Raw genomic sequence first — 17,695 nt, 5'->3', positions numbered from 1 at the left:
CCGCACGGAATTTAAACTTACTTCACTTAAAAAAGGTAGTCAAGAAATGATTTGCTACATTTTTAAAATATTAGAAACTATAAGATGGTGGACATTTAAAAATGTATGACGCATGGGCTGATTTAGGCGGCTGAGGTAATTAGTGGTGGGGTGGGGGTTACGTCATTGCCGGGGGGGGGGGAAGCTCCTCTTTTTCCTTGGGATAGTAACCAACCAAAATTCAAGTGACATTGTCACATTGTGCAATCAAAATTGTGTTGTGGGTATTGGGGAAAGCTGCGCTCTCGTCGAAGACGAGACCTGACAAGTGAGCGCCCATAGAATGAATATGCTTGGATAGTTAACACACCGTATAACTTTGGTCACAGCAAATTTAAAAACTGTTGGAAAAACAAGTCTTAAGAACGAAAATAAAAACAAAACTTCCAGGACATGAAGAGACATTTTATTAAACGCTATTTTAATTTGCAAAGACAAATTACGGACTTCTACCTAGCTTTCTGGGTGTGTCAGAGCTTCCGACGCGTACGGCTCTTGGCCTGGTACAGTTTTTTTTTTTTATCAAGTGTGAAACAAAATGGCAAGCCTTCTACGTAGTCACTGTTTGGGTTCGTCACGCATTCCAATGCAATCATTAACAGGACAAACGCGTGACAATCTGAAAGAAAGTCTGATCCTCGTGTATTTCTGAGTTATGTACGGCACTTTTACTTTCTAAAAACACTCGAGAGTGCGACTCCTTGTGCTACGCCTGTTGTTATAAATGACTCAAGAAGCACTTGGGCGCGTTTACTATTACCTTAACATAAACTCGATTACGTTACTGAACTATTCAATCTCCCGTAGTGTCTGTAGTGTTTCTGAAAAGCCAGTTTTAACAGGCGCACAATTTTCAACCTCTTTAAGTGTATTTATATCTAATAAGTAGATCACGTGAATTACAAAATCAAGTTCATTTCGAGCCATGAAAGACGAACCGAAACTTAACGGTAGTCATTTAATTAGAAGCATCTCTTATCTTCTCGTAAGCGTAGGCGACATTAAGAACAGTGGCCTCGTCAAACTTTCTTCCCACAATCATCATACCAACTGGTAAGCCATCACTGAAGCCGGCGTTGATTGACAGGGCTGGGTGGCCTGTGACGTCAAAAGGACAGGTGTTTGGGATACTTTCAAACCCCTTTACCAAATACTCTGAAAAAAAAAAAATGGAAAAATCATTTTAGATCATTCGTTTGGAAAACGAACGAGTTGGAGAAAGATATATATACGTAAACTACTGTTGAAAGTGAGAATGTCTGAAAGGTTAGGCATGACATTAACTTCAATATACACATTAGCCAGTAGGAGTTCTAAGATAAATTTCTATCCATAAAGGTTTCCGCACTCGTGGGGTCAAGAAGCAGGGACATGTCGCAGCAACGTGAAGCAGCGACAAAATAATGTGTTGTTCACACTAAGAGGACATATGTAGCAGGGACGCGTAGCGGGGACATGTAGCAGCGACAAAATCAAAATGTGTACACACGCAAGAAAATGTAGCGGGACAGCGACATCCCCACGTGTGTGCTGATAATTTTTGGCGCGTGCAACACGAATTTTTGCAACAATTTGTCCATGCAACATTTTGCACGCAGTCCATCGAGTTGAAATCCGTGCAACATGTCGCAGGGATAAAACTGCCGCAAAATCGTCCCTGCCACATGTCCCGGCCCCTCAGTGTCAACAGCACATGATTTTGTCGCTGCTACAGGTTGCTGCAACATATCGCCACGTGTGCGGAGACCTGTGTTTCCTGTGTCCAGAGGTGCTTAAAAGAAAGGGGGAGGAGGGTAAAGTCGGTGGAGAGGGGGGAGGGTAAGGAGCCATTACACGGCTAAAAGGGGGAGAGAAAAGGGGAGTGGGGGAAGGGGGGAGATCTTGTGCACATTTGGAGGCTGCTGGACATTCATATCAAGCTCCCTGTGTATTCTTCTCTTACCTTCAAGCGATGGATTTGCCGACGGGAAAGTTGGTGCTTTCATTGGAGTTGTCGGCATCAACAACACATCATATTCCTCAAGAACTTTATCATAAGCTTTACACAGCTCTCGTCCTAAGTTCTGCGCTTTGCTGTAAAAAGTGCCGTTGTACTCCGATGAAAGATAGCGTCCGATAATGAAGGTTAGCTTGCAAGTGGTTGGCAGATCGTTTGGATGCGCCTTCAGAGCACGAGCGAACGCTTCTTGTAGAGTAGTGTCATAATACATCTTCGCACTTGTACCAAAACCTAAAAATAAGGAAAGAAAACAGCGATAAAAAATCAGCCTTTGAAAGTGTCAATTGTATCCATCCATTGTTTCTACACTGGACATGACAAAGAATTGTGCCACAAAACATTGTATTCAAACAAAACTGACAGTGACTTTCTAAGACTTCTAAAAGCCATAATAACTGTGATTTATTATCCAGCTCTGCTTCGTAAAGTACAAACAACGCGCGGAATGAGTATAAATATCTCACGATATTTGTACTCGTCTCATTCCCCCAGACCGCGCTGAAGATTAAAAAACGTGGCGAGTCTTCGTCTTGGGTAAAAAAAAAAAAACGTTGTATGATAAATCTCTTGATTTTAGTGCGACTGTACATTTTTACTCGTCATTTATATAATTCTGCATGACTTGTAAAAATATACAGCGATACACAATGTCTAATAAGATATCAGTGATTCTACTGAGTGCACAAACCATGCCCTATTCCTGACCGCAATAGTCCAAATGTAAACCTTATTACAGAAGTAACCGACTCTATAACAATATTTTTTTGAGGTCGTACATACCTATTTAGCTTATATAATAGAGTATCAATCCACCACCTCCTCCATTCCGGGGCTTACTCGAAGCTAATTTTAAATTATTATCTTGCATATAACTTACTCCAGGGAACAATAATTGTAAAGTAAAGAAGCAATAATCAATAAGAACCATACCTGCTCCATCTAGCATCATTCGTGTTGCTCCTTCAAAATGAATAGCCTTAAATATCTCAAGACCTGGGAAATGAAAGCAATAATTTTGATACGGTCATTTGCTCCATTGTAGAACTTACAATGTATCGGACCGCAAGACTAATTCTAAGATAGACTGTCAGCCAGGCAGGCAAGTACTGAGTAGCCTGACCTGACTCATTGGTTGGTTAAGTGACTGACGGACTGATTGACTGATAGCCAGCGTAGCTTGGCGTTCTAGTCAGTCGGGGAGAGCGAGAAATCGCGCACGCGAGCAAAGCGACGGCGGAGCTCGCGCGCGCAATTTCTCGCTCTCCCCGACTGACTAGAACGCCAAGCTACGCTGGCTAATTGACTGACTAAATGACAGACGGACAAACTGACTGACTGCATGACTGTCTTATTATCTCATTACCTAACGTACTGTCTGACTGGAGTGACTGAGTGATGTCCGAGTCACTGGTTGACTCAGACATGAAATGACTGACTGACTAACTGACTGACTTGCTTGCAGACTATCAGTCTGTCTGTCTGTCTGTACATGTATCTGCCCGTCGGACTGAAGGTACGTCTGAATTCCTCAAATCTGATCTACTGTTCGCTTCAGTTTTCCGAAATAGTTAACCTCTTACAATTGCAAATTTTTGCCGCATTAGATTACTTTGCAACAGCGATTTTTATCATCGTTACTTTCAGTTCATCAGACGTTAACTTGTGTTAAATATTATGTATGTAATATGATTCACAATAAAGATTTAATACCATCATAATGCATCTTGACGGACACTTCCTCTACTGTTGCGCCTGCTTCACGTCCGAGGCGGTCAGCGGCGTTTCTTACAAGCTCATCCACATCAGCTTCGGAGCTGGGAAGTCCAAACCCTTCCTTCAATATGCCGAGTTTTAAATGTGATATTTCACCTGTTAACTGAGATTAAAGAATGCTCGACAGTAAGTGACGCTTTCTGGGCATCCTAGAAATAATAGCAACAGCAGCAAGAACTGGGAAAATACAGAAATGTTTTTAGTTTTGGATACAAGAACATGGTTATAATACCTTTGATGTATACGATTCAGGGACAGACAAGTCTCGTGGCTGCCTTGAGTCCAGTTCTCCATCAAGCCCGGCCAGAACCTAAGAAAAGATAAAAAACTAAAATAAGAAAATCTAGTACCGTGAATGCTTATGGAGGAACTAGTTTTTCTTTGTCGCTTTAAAATTAAATCAAGTGACATTCTATTTGAGCTTTTACACCTTGTCTTACCTCTAACATCAAAGCCGTATCGTAAACAGTCCTGGCCATAGGTCCCGTATGATCCAATGTGAATTCTATAGACATGATGCCCGTATATGGAACTAACCCGTATGTGGGTTTTAGTCCCACAATGCCACATGCTGCAGCAGGCATTCTTATGGAACCCCCTTGATCTCCTCCTAATGCCATGTCCACCTGACCACCAGCGACCTATCAGAAACGGGTTTGACTTAGTGTCAATCAAAGAGTGATGACTTTGATATATCATGAAGTTTTTAAAATAAACTACTAAAGGACTTATATAGCGCAGAAATCCACTAATTGCCCATGGCGCTTTACATTAAAAATATTAATAAAATGATATTAAAAAGTTAAAAACCCTACAAAATTTAAAAAAACGGATATTTGCAAATATAGTTCAAATGTACCTAAAAATAAAATAATTAGAAAGCCTGCTTAAAAAGGTACGTTTTTAAATGTCTCTTAAAAATGTCAATGGAAGTACTTGATCTAAGTTCTATGGGATCGTGTTCCACCGTCTTAGGGCCGCCACAGCAAACGCTCTTTCTCAGTATGTTTTCAATATTGCTTTTGGCGTCGCCAGAAGGAGCCGAGAACTTGATCTTAATATTCGCCGAGAGGTGTGATAGAATTTTTAAATAATACAAAAGAATTTTTAAATTAAAAAAAGATGAATAAGATTCTAAATGGGAGTCTTACCAAGGCGGCCGATCCTGAAGACGAACCATTTGCCATTCGTGTACTGTTGTGCGGATTCAGTACAGGGCCTGTCACTGAAGTAAAACTTCCTCCATCTTCGCACAAATTTTCACAAACAGACTTGCCAATAATGTGTCCACCAGCGTCCAATATCCGGGTCACAACAGTTGCATCAATATCCGGGATAAAGCCTTCCAGCATCCGGGAACCGTTCTGTAAGGGTACTCCCGCTACACATGCGCAATCTTTGATGGCCACTGTTTTTCCGTGAAGTTTACCGCTTGGTGCTCCTTTGATGTCACAGCGCCAGGCCCTGCAAATATAAATCTTGTACAGTCAACTCAACTCTTTTAAGCGGATCAAAATCTCTAAGGCGAAAGCCTCCGGTGATTGGACCTCGCTGGCTGGTTGGTCCAGGCCGAATTTCACTAACCCGTCTTTAGTCCTTTTTATTCGATCGCGCCTCGTCCCTTGCAAAGAAGACATGCCCGTCTTTGGTATTCTATCACAGTTATACCAATAACGTTAAGGACAATCTTTTGGCAGAAACGTAAACAAAATTTAATAATGAACAATTTGAGGTCATAGTAACGTCGAAATACGTTTCCATGGTAACGTCATATGACGTTAAAGATACACTATTTTGGACCTTTCGAGGCTAATAACTCAAAAACTGGTCGGTGAAAGTTCTTCTTTTCCACATATGTTTTATCCAATCGACAAAATAACAATTTTGGAAACTTTTAAAGACATCTGTCAAAAGGATTCCGGACTACGCTATTTTGCATAAATTTAAGGTGGCACTGGTAATTTTTGACTATCTTTTGTCTTTTAGACAAAAATATATGAAAAAGAAAAACTTTTACCGTCTAGTTTTAGAGTAATTAGCCTCAAACTGTCAAAAAAGGTATCTTTGACCACTTGTGTAGTTGCCATGGAAACAAATTTTAACGTCACAGTGACTCCGATTTGTTTATTTGTAAATCCTTTACAAGGATGTTCTGAAAGTTAAACCTCAACAACAGAATGTCAAAGACCGGAATATCTAAACTATACACGAGCCACCTTAAAGGCAGTCTTCTATTGAATGTGATGGATACACATTTCGTTCTGGAATTGGATAATAAGGAGAAACCGTCCAACATGCAGGAAGGATATTAGATCAAACTCTAGTTGGTTTGACTCACCAGGCATTGTAAGGGTTGTCTTCCCGTGCTGGTCTGTAACCTGGAGTCCGAGGATATTTCACAGGCAGCTTGGGGTCTGGTAACCGGTACAGCCTTTGGTAGGTATCAGCCAAAGTGCCAGAAATAGCCTCTGAAGAAATTAAACAAGTAAAATTAAAAAGGTAAACAAGATCTGAGTTATTACTGTCGCTTAAACGCTAGGCCTTCAATCATATCAATAATAGCTCGTTTGAAGTAACGTAAGGAAAGTAAGGGAGACTGCCTGCGGTGTATTCCCTTTGATTAAACATATGAACTTTGTACTGACATACTTTGATATTCTTGCAGTTCAGCTTCTTCCAAATCTAGACCCAGGCCTTGCGCTATTTCTTTTAAACGTGTTAAACTGGGTTCACGAACAGCAGGCTCCTTGTACATTGCTTGACCTAAAAAAACAACGAGAATAACAACAGCATAAAAATTTGAATTGAAGTTGGTAATCCAACTTTAAACCATCAATTAAAGATGAATTCCAGTCCGTACTGCGCAATCTCGGCTGCAATGTTTATCGGAGCCCAACACGAAGGAATGTTTACAAGCAAAACTAAAAATTCCGCGACAAACTTACCTTTTTCTTCATTATTAACGCCAGATATCCTTGCAGAACAAAAAATAACGAGTAGAGGAACCTTGACGCTATTTCAAACCGACGTTTCAGCTCATCGGAAATTCTTGAAGTAAACGAACTGTAATGGCGGACTAAAAAACTTCATGTATGCTGTCACCGAAGTGTAACGTTTCAACGAATTCAAAACAAAAACGAAAACAAACCCCGAGTCTGCGCAGTACGGACTGGAAATCAGCTTTAAATGTTGTTAAAGGTGGTTTAACCAACCTTACGGTACCGTGAGTAAATGTTATTTAAAGTTGGTGTTAAGGAGTCTCTTTATCTATTTTTATACTTGAGCGTAAAGCTGGCATAAAGGTCGGCTTCAAAAAAATGTAAAGGTGGCGTAAAGCTGATAAAATTCCAAATTTACGCCAGCTTTACTTGAGCTTTACAATACAGTAAAGTAATGTTTTCATGCTGTGTATAACAGCACAATAACAATAAAGACGAAAACAAAGAACATAATTATGCCTAGGTGTACTTCATGTTTCACGTGATTTCCGTGTTTATTATCAAATTTACATAAGAGTCGATAATATATTTAAAACCCACAAACGGTAAAGTGCAGCGCATGTTACATGCTCGTGTTTATACGTTCAACCCCTTAATCGTTTTATGAAACCACCTCAGCTAAAAGCAAGAATTTCTGGAGTGGACATGGCGAGTATCTTTTTAAAGCTGATTCTTGACGTACATGTAGGGCAAGGGCAAACGTAAAGTCCTTTAATAAAAAAAAATATATTGGTCAAGTAGCGAAAATCTGTCGAAACTACTGGAAAGAGTACCTAAAAATTAGTAAAATGGCCAAGTTTGAGAGTGATATCTCGTAAAATGGCGAAAATATAATTCCACAATGTCGGGAAATTTTAGAGTTTGTATGCTGGGGGTGGTGGTGGGGGATAACCCCTCCCCCCAGCATACATAGACAAGCGTCTTTAACTTCTCAATTATACAAGATGCGACTCACAAACTTGGCTATTTTCTCTAATTTTGAGGTGCATTTGAATTTTCGCTACATAGCCAGCGGCAGCATCAAGAGATAAAAACGAAAACAAAACAAAAACGTGCAAGGATCTATTATCGCGAGGAACATAACATTTTAATTCCTTGAAGTCACGCGATCAATAATTATTGCCCGGCAAGTCCGATCAGTTATATTGGTATCTTGACTGAAGTTCAGCTCAGTTGCCTGTGAAATTAAACAATCTAAATTCTTCGTCTTCTATGGTCGATCTTGTGAGTAAGCTTGCTTATGAATAAACATACAAACATCACGGCTTATGGCACGGAATCGATCGAAAACGTTTGAACCTCTGGGGATATAAAATATCAGTTTGCACGAAAGACCATACAGTTCCAAAAATGCATTTTTGTTTCTATAAAGCAAATAATAACATGGGAAAAAGCAATATCAGTGAAATAAATCCTACAAATTCGTTGTAGTCACACAGAAAAGCATTGTTTATAATTAAAGTCACAGTCGGTGTCGTGTCTCATAAAAAATATACCCTGAGTTTTTCAGGCGCGTTAATAAAACACCCCAGCGCCAAACCAATCTATAAATCTTTAAATCGCAATCAACATTTACCGTTCTTGTTCTCCGTGGGCGATGCCATCGTCATGTATTTGATCTGCTTCCCCCTTAGCTCGTTTTGATGTAAGTTTTAAAATATATTCCACAGTCACGCAAGCCTGCGAACGCAAACGTATTTCAGAAGCGACAGCCGGAAGTACGTCAGCGTGATCGCAGGTCCGGTCACAGTCACGCTGTTTTTTGAGGTGGGTATTGTACGCGAGACGAGCGTGGCGCAAAGCGAACGAGAATCGCGCGTGGTTACAGGAGTGATAAGAGACTGCGAGAGGACGGTTGGCTGTCTAGTCTGTCTGCAGACTTGCAGACTCCAACTGCAGTTAGCCTGTTCATGGTTGGCTCTCAATAATGATAACTCCATGATATACTTTATGAGTCTTCAATTTACAGTCTGTAGTCTTCAGAAGTCTACCATGAACGGCAGAGGGGTGCAGTTTTTGTGCAATTCTAAACAAAATGGAAAGTGCTCTAATTGGGCCAAGTTAAAAAAAAAAAACACGCACATTGTTTTGCATTCCTTTCTTGTGTTGTTTGAATATCGATTTTTTTCCTCCATCGTTAAACTCTCCAGAAGCGAACTTGCGAGGGGAGGCAGGGACGAGAAATATTTGTATTTTTTAATTGGCCTTAGTAATCTCAGCTATATTGCAGTATTCCGGTTTGCTTTTAGGCGAACACCTAAACACGCGAAAACCTAAATAACAATGGCGTTTTTGCCACCAGGGAATCGAATCGTAATCACTGCGACTGCCAATGAACCGTGATAAACAGACTGACAAACAAAATGGATAGAAATCGATCGATCTATCACAACTGACAGACGTGACCTTTTCAACCAGTTGAAGTTGAAAGGTCAGCTTAGATGATTGATGGCATCGAAAAACGAAAACTGTCGATTAAGCGTTTATACTGGAAGGTGAAGTAACATTCCGGGAATCCTGTGTTCCATGAATCCACTATTATAAATTCTTATCTGATCGGAAGCGTTGCGTGACGCCGGCTTAACAAATTGAGCATCTGACTGATCTGAGACGTGAACGAAGAGAAGGTTTACACTTTGTTTTCTTGTCGAATATAATTCGAACTAGCTTCATCAGTCGATTAGAAGACGTTAAATTCACTTTATTTTCTATGAAATTCCTTTTTAGCTTGACTTTTATTATTCTAATCAACAAAGCTCTATTTTGAATTTATAATTTCAGTTACCTAAAACCAAGCTTCGTCGCCACGATGGAATAGTCCAGTTTTATATAGCGCCGAATGTATCGCTAGCGGAGTGAAAAAGGTAAGTTCTTGTATTTTTGTTCAATATATCGATTAATCCGATCATATTATGCCTCATTTTACATCTACAATATAATTCAAAATGATTTGAATAAAGCAGTGCTATTACCGTCATAGGCCATTCTGTTCGCGGGGAAGCGATCATATTAAAGTTAACATCTATTGGTTTTTCGATATTTTGGATACGGGCGGAACAGTGCTGGACATATTTACGTGTTAGTGTAAATATTGGTTGTCTTGATTGAATCTGTTGATTAGCATAAAGCTTTGTAACTTGAAGGTCGCGAAATTAAATGATCAACGAGTTTGATTCAGCGCGCGACACCCCCGAGACGAGGAGGTGCGACGCGCGAGGCGCCCACGCACGTCGCGTCCCCTCTTGCTCACCCATTCGCCTTGAAATGCGGGACTACGCGTGGTCTAAACCAGCTAGTTTTGCTATTACGCGCATAAGAAGATAATAAAATACCGGTAATGCATGGTAATAACAAAACTGGTTACCATCTTAATTGTTTACTATACGGGCATTGACTTTCTCGAAGTCCTTCGACGCGCGGTTTAGGAATGTCATGTACGATATACCGGCGCGATAATTATTTGATGGATTATTTAATGTTTGTTTCTCGACACTTAAAGAAGCAAATATGATAACACTTTTTAGGAGAAAATAATACTATTACGAGAATCTGCTACTGATACAAGTAAGAGGGTCTATGCAATACAATACAATACAATCTTTTTTTAACGTGGTCAGCAACACTTAGCTAAAAAGCTAGTTTTCAGGTGCGCCACGAAATAAAGATACAAAATAGAAAAATAAAAACTTCTTGGAAGTGTATAAAAATGAATTAAGCTAATGTCTGAATGGGGTTAACCGACTACCGACAAAGGGCGAAAAATATAACCGACAAACGACAAAATAATTTAATTATAACTGACTACCGACATGAGGACCCTCCAATTCATACCCGACTAGCGACAAAGGGCGAAAAAGATAACTGACAACCGACAAAGTAATAAAATTTTAACTGACTACCGACATGTGGACCCCCCCCCCCCCCATTCAGACCCTCAAGTAATAGGAGCGAATAATACTTGTATATATGACCAGTCATTATTGACTCAATATCTATTTCTTGTTCTTGTAGGTCAAGCTATGTACAAGGAGCCTGCTGTTCGTGAACCCAGTTTATCGCGTTTAAAAGAAATAGCGCAAGGCCTGGGTCTAGATGTGGATGAAACTGAACTGAAGGGATATCAAAGTATGATGTTATGATATATAGCATTGACTTATAGTACTATCACTTTTATAGATAGTACGCTCTACATTCAATAAATGAATGTGGGTGTATTTGTGGCAGATGGCAAGCGTGGCCGAGTGGTTTAGGGCGCTGGTGTTGTAATCCGGAGGTCCCCGGTTCAAGACCTGCCCTTGCCACTAGCTGGATTGGTTTCTCGGTTGTCCCAAGTTCAAATCCTTGACCACGCTTTGTATATAGCCAATTGGTCTGCCTCCTGCCAGTTTGGATTTTTAACCTTGTTATGTTCATTTTATTTTTTTTAGTGGCATGCCTGTAAACTAGCTATCTCGTTGAGATATGAAGCTAAGTGCATGACCACTGTAAACATATAAAATTGAAAAAATGATGTGGTCAGATGAATGCAGCAAACCAAATTGTAGCTAGATTGTATTATTTTTGCATTAATTGTTTTCACTTGCTTGACAATTCCTTAGTGTAGTAGCTCTAGCGTAATTTTGTAATTCTACTGGTCCTCTAGTGTAGCAGTTGTTATTGTTTTGGGGGCTAGGGGGCATTGTTCCTGGTCTTTGTTTTACTGTTCTCTCGAAGGCTTGACAGGGGCACCCAACGGAATATTTCGTTAAAATATCTGTTCGGAAGACGATTTGAGATCTAGAATTTTCGGAACATTCATTGTAATTTTTTTGCTTGCCTGCCTTTCCTAGGATTTTCGAATATCTAAAAAATGGTATAATTGTTCATTTTTAACGGATTTTAACTCTAAAAAGGTCACCTAGAATTTTCGGGAGCCTTTCTCTGGCTGGAATTTTTTCGAAAAGGTAAGTTTTGATCCCTATAACTTTCGGATCACTAGACTTTCAGCTTGGAAATCCGAACAGATAAAAAAATTTTAGGGGATAAAAATATGCTTATATCGATCTACCGTTTAAATACTAAAATACGTTCAACGGTGCTATCTTTAAGTGGTTTTGAACTATTTTCTCGATGGGTGCCCCTGGCTTGAGAGTCATTCATGTGAGACATGGCGTGAGAGAGAGAGAGCTGCTGCTGGACCCGAGAAATCGCTCCATATTGGTTGAAATCGTAAAAAAAATCATAAACTTAACTGTTCGCTTCTACAGGTGATCAAATTCCTTAACCGTTTAAAATCGCTCCTTTCAAAGGGCATCTTACTCCCTCTCCCTAATGTTAACTGAATTCATTTTTTTTTTTCAGAGGCTATTTCTAGCACTTTGGCTGATACCTACCAAAGACTGTACGAGTTACCAGACCCCAAGCTTCCAGTAAATTATCCTCGGACTCCAGGTTACAGACCAGCACAGGAGGACAACCCTTACAATGCCTGGTGAGTGAAACAGTGCAGTGCTTCCTGAAATGGGCTGAACTCTTCGTAATTTGTATGATTAAGGAGCGACTTTAAATTGGTGTGCCCTTACTAGTTCTCTTAGGGCGCGTTCGTTTGGGATCAATCTGGAATAAGAATAATTGGAATAATGCGAGTTAGCGTTTGGCTGCTCTTCCTATTCCAGAATACTTGGATTTCTTTTCCGGCTATTTTGCTCCCAGGAGCAGAATAGCCGGAATATATTCCGGAATACATTCTTATTCCAGAATATTCCCAAGCGAACGCGCCCTTAAACAAACACGAGCGTCGAATATTAATGCCGAACTCGCACAGACTAGGTAGTCTTACAATTGGTATATTTGTGATAAAATCGTAAAATCGTTCTAATGCCAAGAAATTACTTTCAATCGCGATCGGTTTTTCTACGTTTTATTCGCCCACCATGCTGCAAACAAAAATAAATAATCTTGTATTATTAACACAGACAAGAATGACTCTTGAGCAAAGATTATAATGGATAAGAATTCCCTTTTTTGTGTTAGAAAACATACGCTTATCTTGTCTATCTTTGCAGGTCCTGGCGTTGTGATATCCAAGGAGCACCAAGCGGTAAACTAAAAGGAAAAACAGTGGCCATCAAAGATAACACGTGTGTAGCGGGAGTGCCCTTAATGAACGGTTCCCGGATGCTAGAAGGCTTTATCCCGGATATTGACGCAACCGTTGTGACCCGGATATTGGACGCTGGTGGACACATCATTGGCAAATCTGTTTGTGAGAATTTATGTCGTGCCGGAGGAAGTTTTACTTCGGTGACAGGCCCTGTACTGAATCCGTACAACAGTACACGAATGGCAAATGGTTCGTCTTCAGGATCGGCCGCCTTGGTAAGACTCCTATCGACAATTAAAACTCTTCATATATCGAAGTCCGTTTTCTTTATCATAGTCAGTAGTAATGTACTACACTCTGAGGCAAAAATTTTTGCCACAGAGATTTAGTACATACTACTTCCAGTGCTGAATTTTTGCGCTTGATCTAAAACTGAATTTTTGCGCTGGACCTAACCTAGATTACAAGCGGAGCGTTTCATAGTATTTTATTTATAAAATGCATGAAACTTATGATCAAATATAATAAAATATTATATTTGCTCCTTATCTTAACAACTGACACAAGCCTGAAAAACCAACCCTAAAAAAAATGGAAACCAAACCTTGAAGCCAAATCTATAAACTAAACCTTGATTAAATGATAAAAATAATCTTTGATTATTTTTGACAATATTTAAAAAAAACTTCTTATACTCTTTTTTAAAAATCTTGCATCTTAGTGCGTTTAAAATGAACGTCTTATATTACATTTTCAATATAATATTTTTGTATTTTTATCAGATTTTTGAACATGTTTTTATGTAGGATCACAAGCGGAGCGTTTCATAGTATTTTATTTATAAAATGCATGAAACTTATGATCAAATATAATAAAATATTATATTTGCTCCTTATCTTAACAACTGACACAAGCCTGAAAAACCAACCCTAACTCAACCCTAGGTTCAAAATAAAAAAAACTTCTTATACTCTTTTTCAAACTTTTTTTATACTGCGTTCGAATGGGATTGTCTTATATGGGTCAAATCGCTCGCTCTGCTCAAACCCTAGGTCAAATTAATATCCATATGAATATGTTTCTATATTATTGGTATCTGATATGTATTTTATTGCGCGCTTGTCATATCCAAAGGTGTATACCTTTTCTTCATATTTGTTTACAATTTGTTTATTCTGTCTTGTTATTTTATTTTCATTTACTAATGTAAGCTCTTTTATTTCGTTCTTTACTATTTTAATCATATTCGTGTGATTTAATATCTGTGAATTTTCATGGTTTATTCTGAAACCTTTAATGACGGTTTTTTGTTTATTATCGCCATATGTGAAACTGTAGTTTTTAGGACCACCGCTTACGAAGGTACCTTTTATAACATCACCATCTAACTCGTCCGTTAAATCGCCTAGCATATCCCCTGTTTCTATTGTCTTACCATTCTGGGATTCAATATACACAATACTATCGGTATCAAAATATAACACCCTTTCATCTAAAAAGTCAAGTTTATCATACAACATCAGCCGAGCTGAGCTAGTTGTAAAACATGCAATGTATATATTCGTATTATAGCTATTATCAACAAACTGATCCTTGTAAGTGTAACTCATTTGCACCATTTCTTCATTTATGAAATTTATGTTTAAATTATCAATGGTATCGTCGAGAACAACTTGGTAAAATTCATTTATGTCAGTTACGTATTTACACTGATTCATGTTATTCCGTTGGCCAAATTTACCCCAAAGTGAGTTTAAACACATTTTAGCAATAGCTCGTAATCCCGAATTCTCATGTAATTCACCTAATTCAATGTCTAAATTCGTTTTGACTTTATTTCTGAATATCATTTCTTCTTTGTCATTTTTAAAATTATATTTCGTTGATTCAAGTTTTAGTTTCATGAATTTTTTTATATAACCTTTGAATAGATCATCGGATGACTTCTCAAAATGCCAAACCTCATATATTTTTATAATTTTATAGCCTTTTTCAATGGCCTTATTGACCTCATCTGTTGTCCATGTGCCTACAAATGCTCGTTCATTTTCACTATGTTGGCATCTTTCTTGTTGTTTTGATTTAGCACATGATATACACAGAGGGAACATTAGCTTTTCAGCCTTTTCACATTTGATTCTCTGAGGTAAAACAGGATGGTATAATTCTCTTGGGGGTAAAATTTTGCATTTTATGAATCCATACCATTTCTTATCGTATTTTTCTGGCGATATAATTTTTTCAGGATGACCTATGGGATATTTTTTGTAGAACTGAACTGATGGATACAGGGAACAAAAATCAACATATTTACCACATTCACCTTCTTTGAATTTATACAGCAGTTTTACAGCATTTGTTCGTCCACCATAGAAAGCATCTCTCGGGTTTAGTTGGGCAATCACTTCTCTATTCCAATCATTTTTATAATATTTTTGGAAACATTTATCATTTTTTAATTTACATTCCCACATTTCAATAAGATTGTAACCAGCAGATGTTATTTTGTTATTTTTAGCTTGTGTTTTATTATACAAAGTGCCCATATCGCATTGATTCTTATTATTGATAACATCATGTTTGTAACAATCTGGACAACCATGCCAGAAACAACCTTGAAATTCATAAACAGTATTTGTTTCCTTACAAAAACCATCAACTTTTAATTTGTTATTGATGAGTTTTTCACCTCCTGCCAAAGCATGCTGGATCTTAATATTATTTTTCTTGCTTATGTAATCAAGCCATGCAATACTGACTGCACTATGGTTTTCTGTTTGAACAACATTATCAACCACAGCTATAGTATCTTTTGGCATGTAATTACCTCTGTAAATAGCCATGCACACCCCAGCAATTGTGATGTATTTTAGTGGATCGATATTTTCTTGGATCATGAAATCTTGTCTGAATTTTAACATACACCTTCTTAATATATCAACATCTGACCTACAGTATTCAATTATTTCTTTTTTGAAATCGAAAAAATAATTTTCCTTTACACGTTCATCATACCATTGTAAAAATTTCTGTCTATCATGGGTTTTCATTTGATTATACCCATAATGCTTTTTAGAAGGTATTTCTCCTATATAGTTTTGATTACAAATTTTGTTGAAATAATGTGGGAAATATCCTTTTTTCAGCTCATCTAAGCCAAACGTTTTTGGAAACGATGATAAGGGTTGTTGAATAAAATTTAAACTGTCGATTATTTTGATTCTTAATTGTGAAATTTCCATCATCATAATTTTTGCACCATTGTAAATACAGTAAGGTTTAAAACCATTATCAATACACCATTTAAGAATAAAATGGGAGTCGTACCCTTTGGAATTGTGAGCCAGAAGTGTGTATCCTTTATATTTTTCATTAAGAATACCACTACAAAAACTATTAATATCATTGAAGATTGATTCATTACCATTGAAATCATGGCCGATAGCTAAATTAACTTCATGTGTTCCAGTGTTTTGTGTACATTCGAAATCGAAAAATAAATATTTTTCATTATACGTTCTACATGAGTAGCAATAATCTTTTCGTTTTATGTTTTTATTTAATCTGCAAGGATTTTTGTTATCTTTGATGCAATTTCCACCCTTACACTTGATCTTTTTCATGAAACATTTATGTTTGCTTTCACAATAGCTGTTACAATTATTACACATTTTGTAACCACATTTATGTATTTTAATATATGGTTTTAGGATGATTTGATTGCATTTTGAACATTTTGCTACACTGTTACACACTGAATCATCATCATCTTTTTTCGATCGATTTCTTGTATGGTTTTTAAAGCAACTTTTACCATGAAAAACACGATTGCAGTGTTTACAGGTAACGTCTTTACCATTGCATTTATTACCGTCTGGGAAATATTTAAAGCAAGAAAGGCATTTTTGGGGGCATTTATGTTTATCACGTCTTGTATAAGCTTTTTTGCAACTATGACAGTAATATGCTACATTTAGAAAAGCTGTCATTGATTTTATGACATCAAAATGATTCCGTGTTTTGTATAAATAAATTTTGTTAATTTTACCATTATTAGCTGTATATATGATTTCATTAAACTGCTCAGAATCGATAATGTTAATCTCAATATCTAAATGTGATGCAAAGCTATTTACATCTTCTAAGGAATTTCCATAATCGTTAATTTCAACATTAGCATTATTATGAAGTTCTTTGGCTTGAATTTCTTGTAGTTTTCTGCTTTTATTGAACCCATCTTTCAACTGAGTTGTGGTGTAATTCTCAGGGTGTAAATTAGCATAAGCTGTTACAATGGCCCTAGCAAGGCATATTGAGTCGGTGTTTTTTATGGTGATAATACATTGCTTTCTATTCACTGTTTGTATTGATAAATATAATCTTCCTTTACCACTGGGTATTTTGACAGATTGAATAATTATTATGCAATTTTCTAAATCTATCTCTTTATATTCTAAAGTATTGATTATGTCTGAGAGTTGATTTAACTTGAAATCAGAAATTTTTATCATTTTTGTTGATATAGGATTATTTAATTCATCATTTAAAATTACCAATCTGAGTCTGTCATTACCTTTTAACTGTCTTTTCTTTATTGCCATTTCAACCATTTTTTCAAAAACATTAAAAATTTCATTTTTATTGCTTATAGCATTTTTACGTACATTTATTTTGAACTCATTAGTGTAAGCATTGAATTTTTTATTTTCGGTATTTCCAATTTCAGTTATTTTAAATAGAGGCTGGTCATTGGATGTTGTATCATAAATGCTGTCATCGAAATTAAATTCATTTGTGAGTTTA

General features: G+C 37.5%; 2 protein-coding genes across 3 annotated transcripts in view; one reads left to right on the top strand and one right to left on the bottom strand.

Annotated features, from left to right (window-relative positions):
• Positions 1–429: 429 nt before the first annotated feature.
• On the bottom strand, positions 430–8,502 carry LOC144660598 (urethanase-like). Its single transcript, XM_078521263.1, has 10 exons — positions 8,387–8,502; positions 6,461–6,574; positions 6,150–6,279; positions 4,963–5,275; positions 4,252–4,452; positions 4,044–4,121; positions 3,749–3,914; positions 2,969–3,031; positions 1,982–2,269; positions 430–1,194 (listed from the first exon to the last, which is right to left on the bottom strand). Exons 1-10 carry the CDS (start codon positions 8,418–8,420, stop codon positions 998–1,000), a joined length of 1,584 nt encoding a protein of 527 aa, XP_078377389.1. The 5' UTR covers positions 8,421–8,502; the 3' UTR covers positions 430–997.
• An 881-nt stretch (positions 8,503–9,383) lies between these two features.
• Positions 9,384–17,695, top strand: part of LOC144660601 (urethanase-like) — a 28,694-nt gene continuing 20,382 nt past the window's right edge. The window contains exons 1-5 of one of the 2 annotated variants that reach the window (XM_078521266.1): positions 9,384–9,437; positions 9,592–9,674; positions 10,822–10,935; positions 12,151–12,280; positions 12,855–13,167. In XM_078521266.1, the coding sequence (XP_078377392.1) occupies positions 10,830–10,935; positions 12,151–12,280; positions 12,855–13,167 (549 nt within the window). In that variant the 5' untranslated portion in view covers positions 9,384–9,437; positions 9,592–9,674; positions 10,822–10,829. The other variant, XM_078521265.1, reaches the window with a different exon arrangement.

The sequence above is a fragment of the Oculina patagonica genome, chromosome 7, assembly GCF_052425735.1.
Source record: "Oculina patagonica isolate OP01 chromosome 7, crgOcupat, whole genome shotgun sequence".
NCBI lineage: Eukaryota > Metazoa > Cnidaria > Anthozoa > Scleractinia > Oculinidae > Oculina > Oculina patagonica.
The sequence above is the reverse complement of the archived record's forward strand: the minus strand, read 5'-3'. Positions and strand labels throughout refer to the sequence as shown.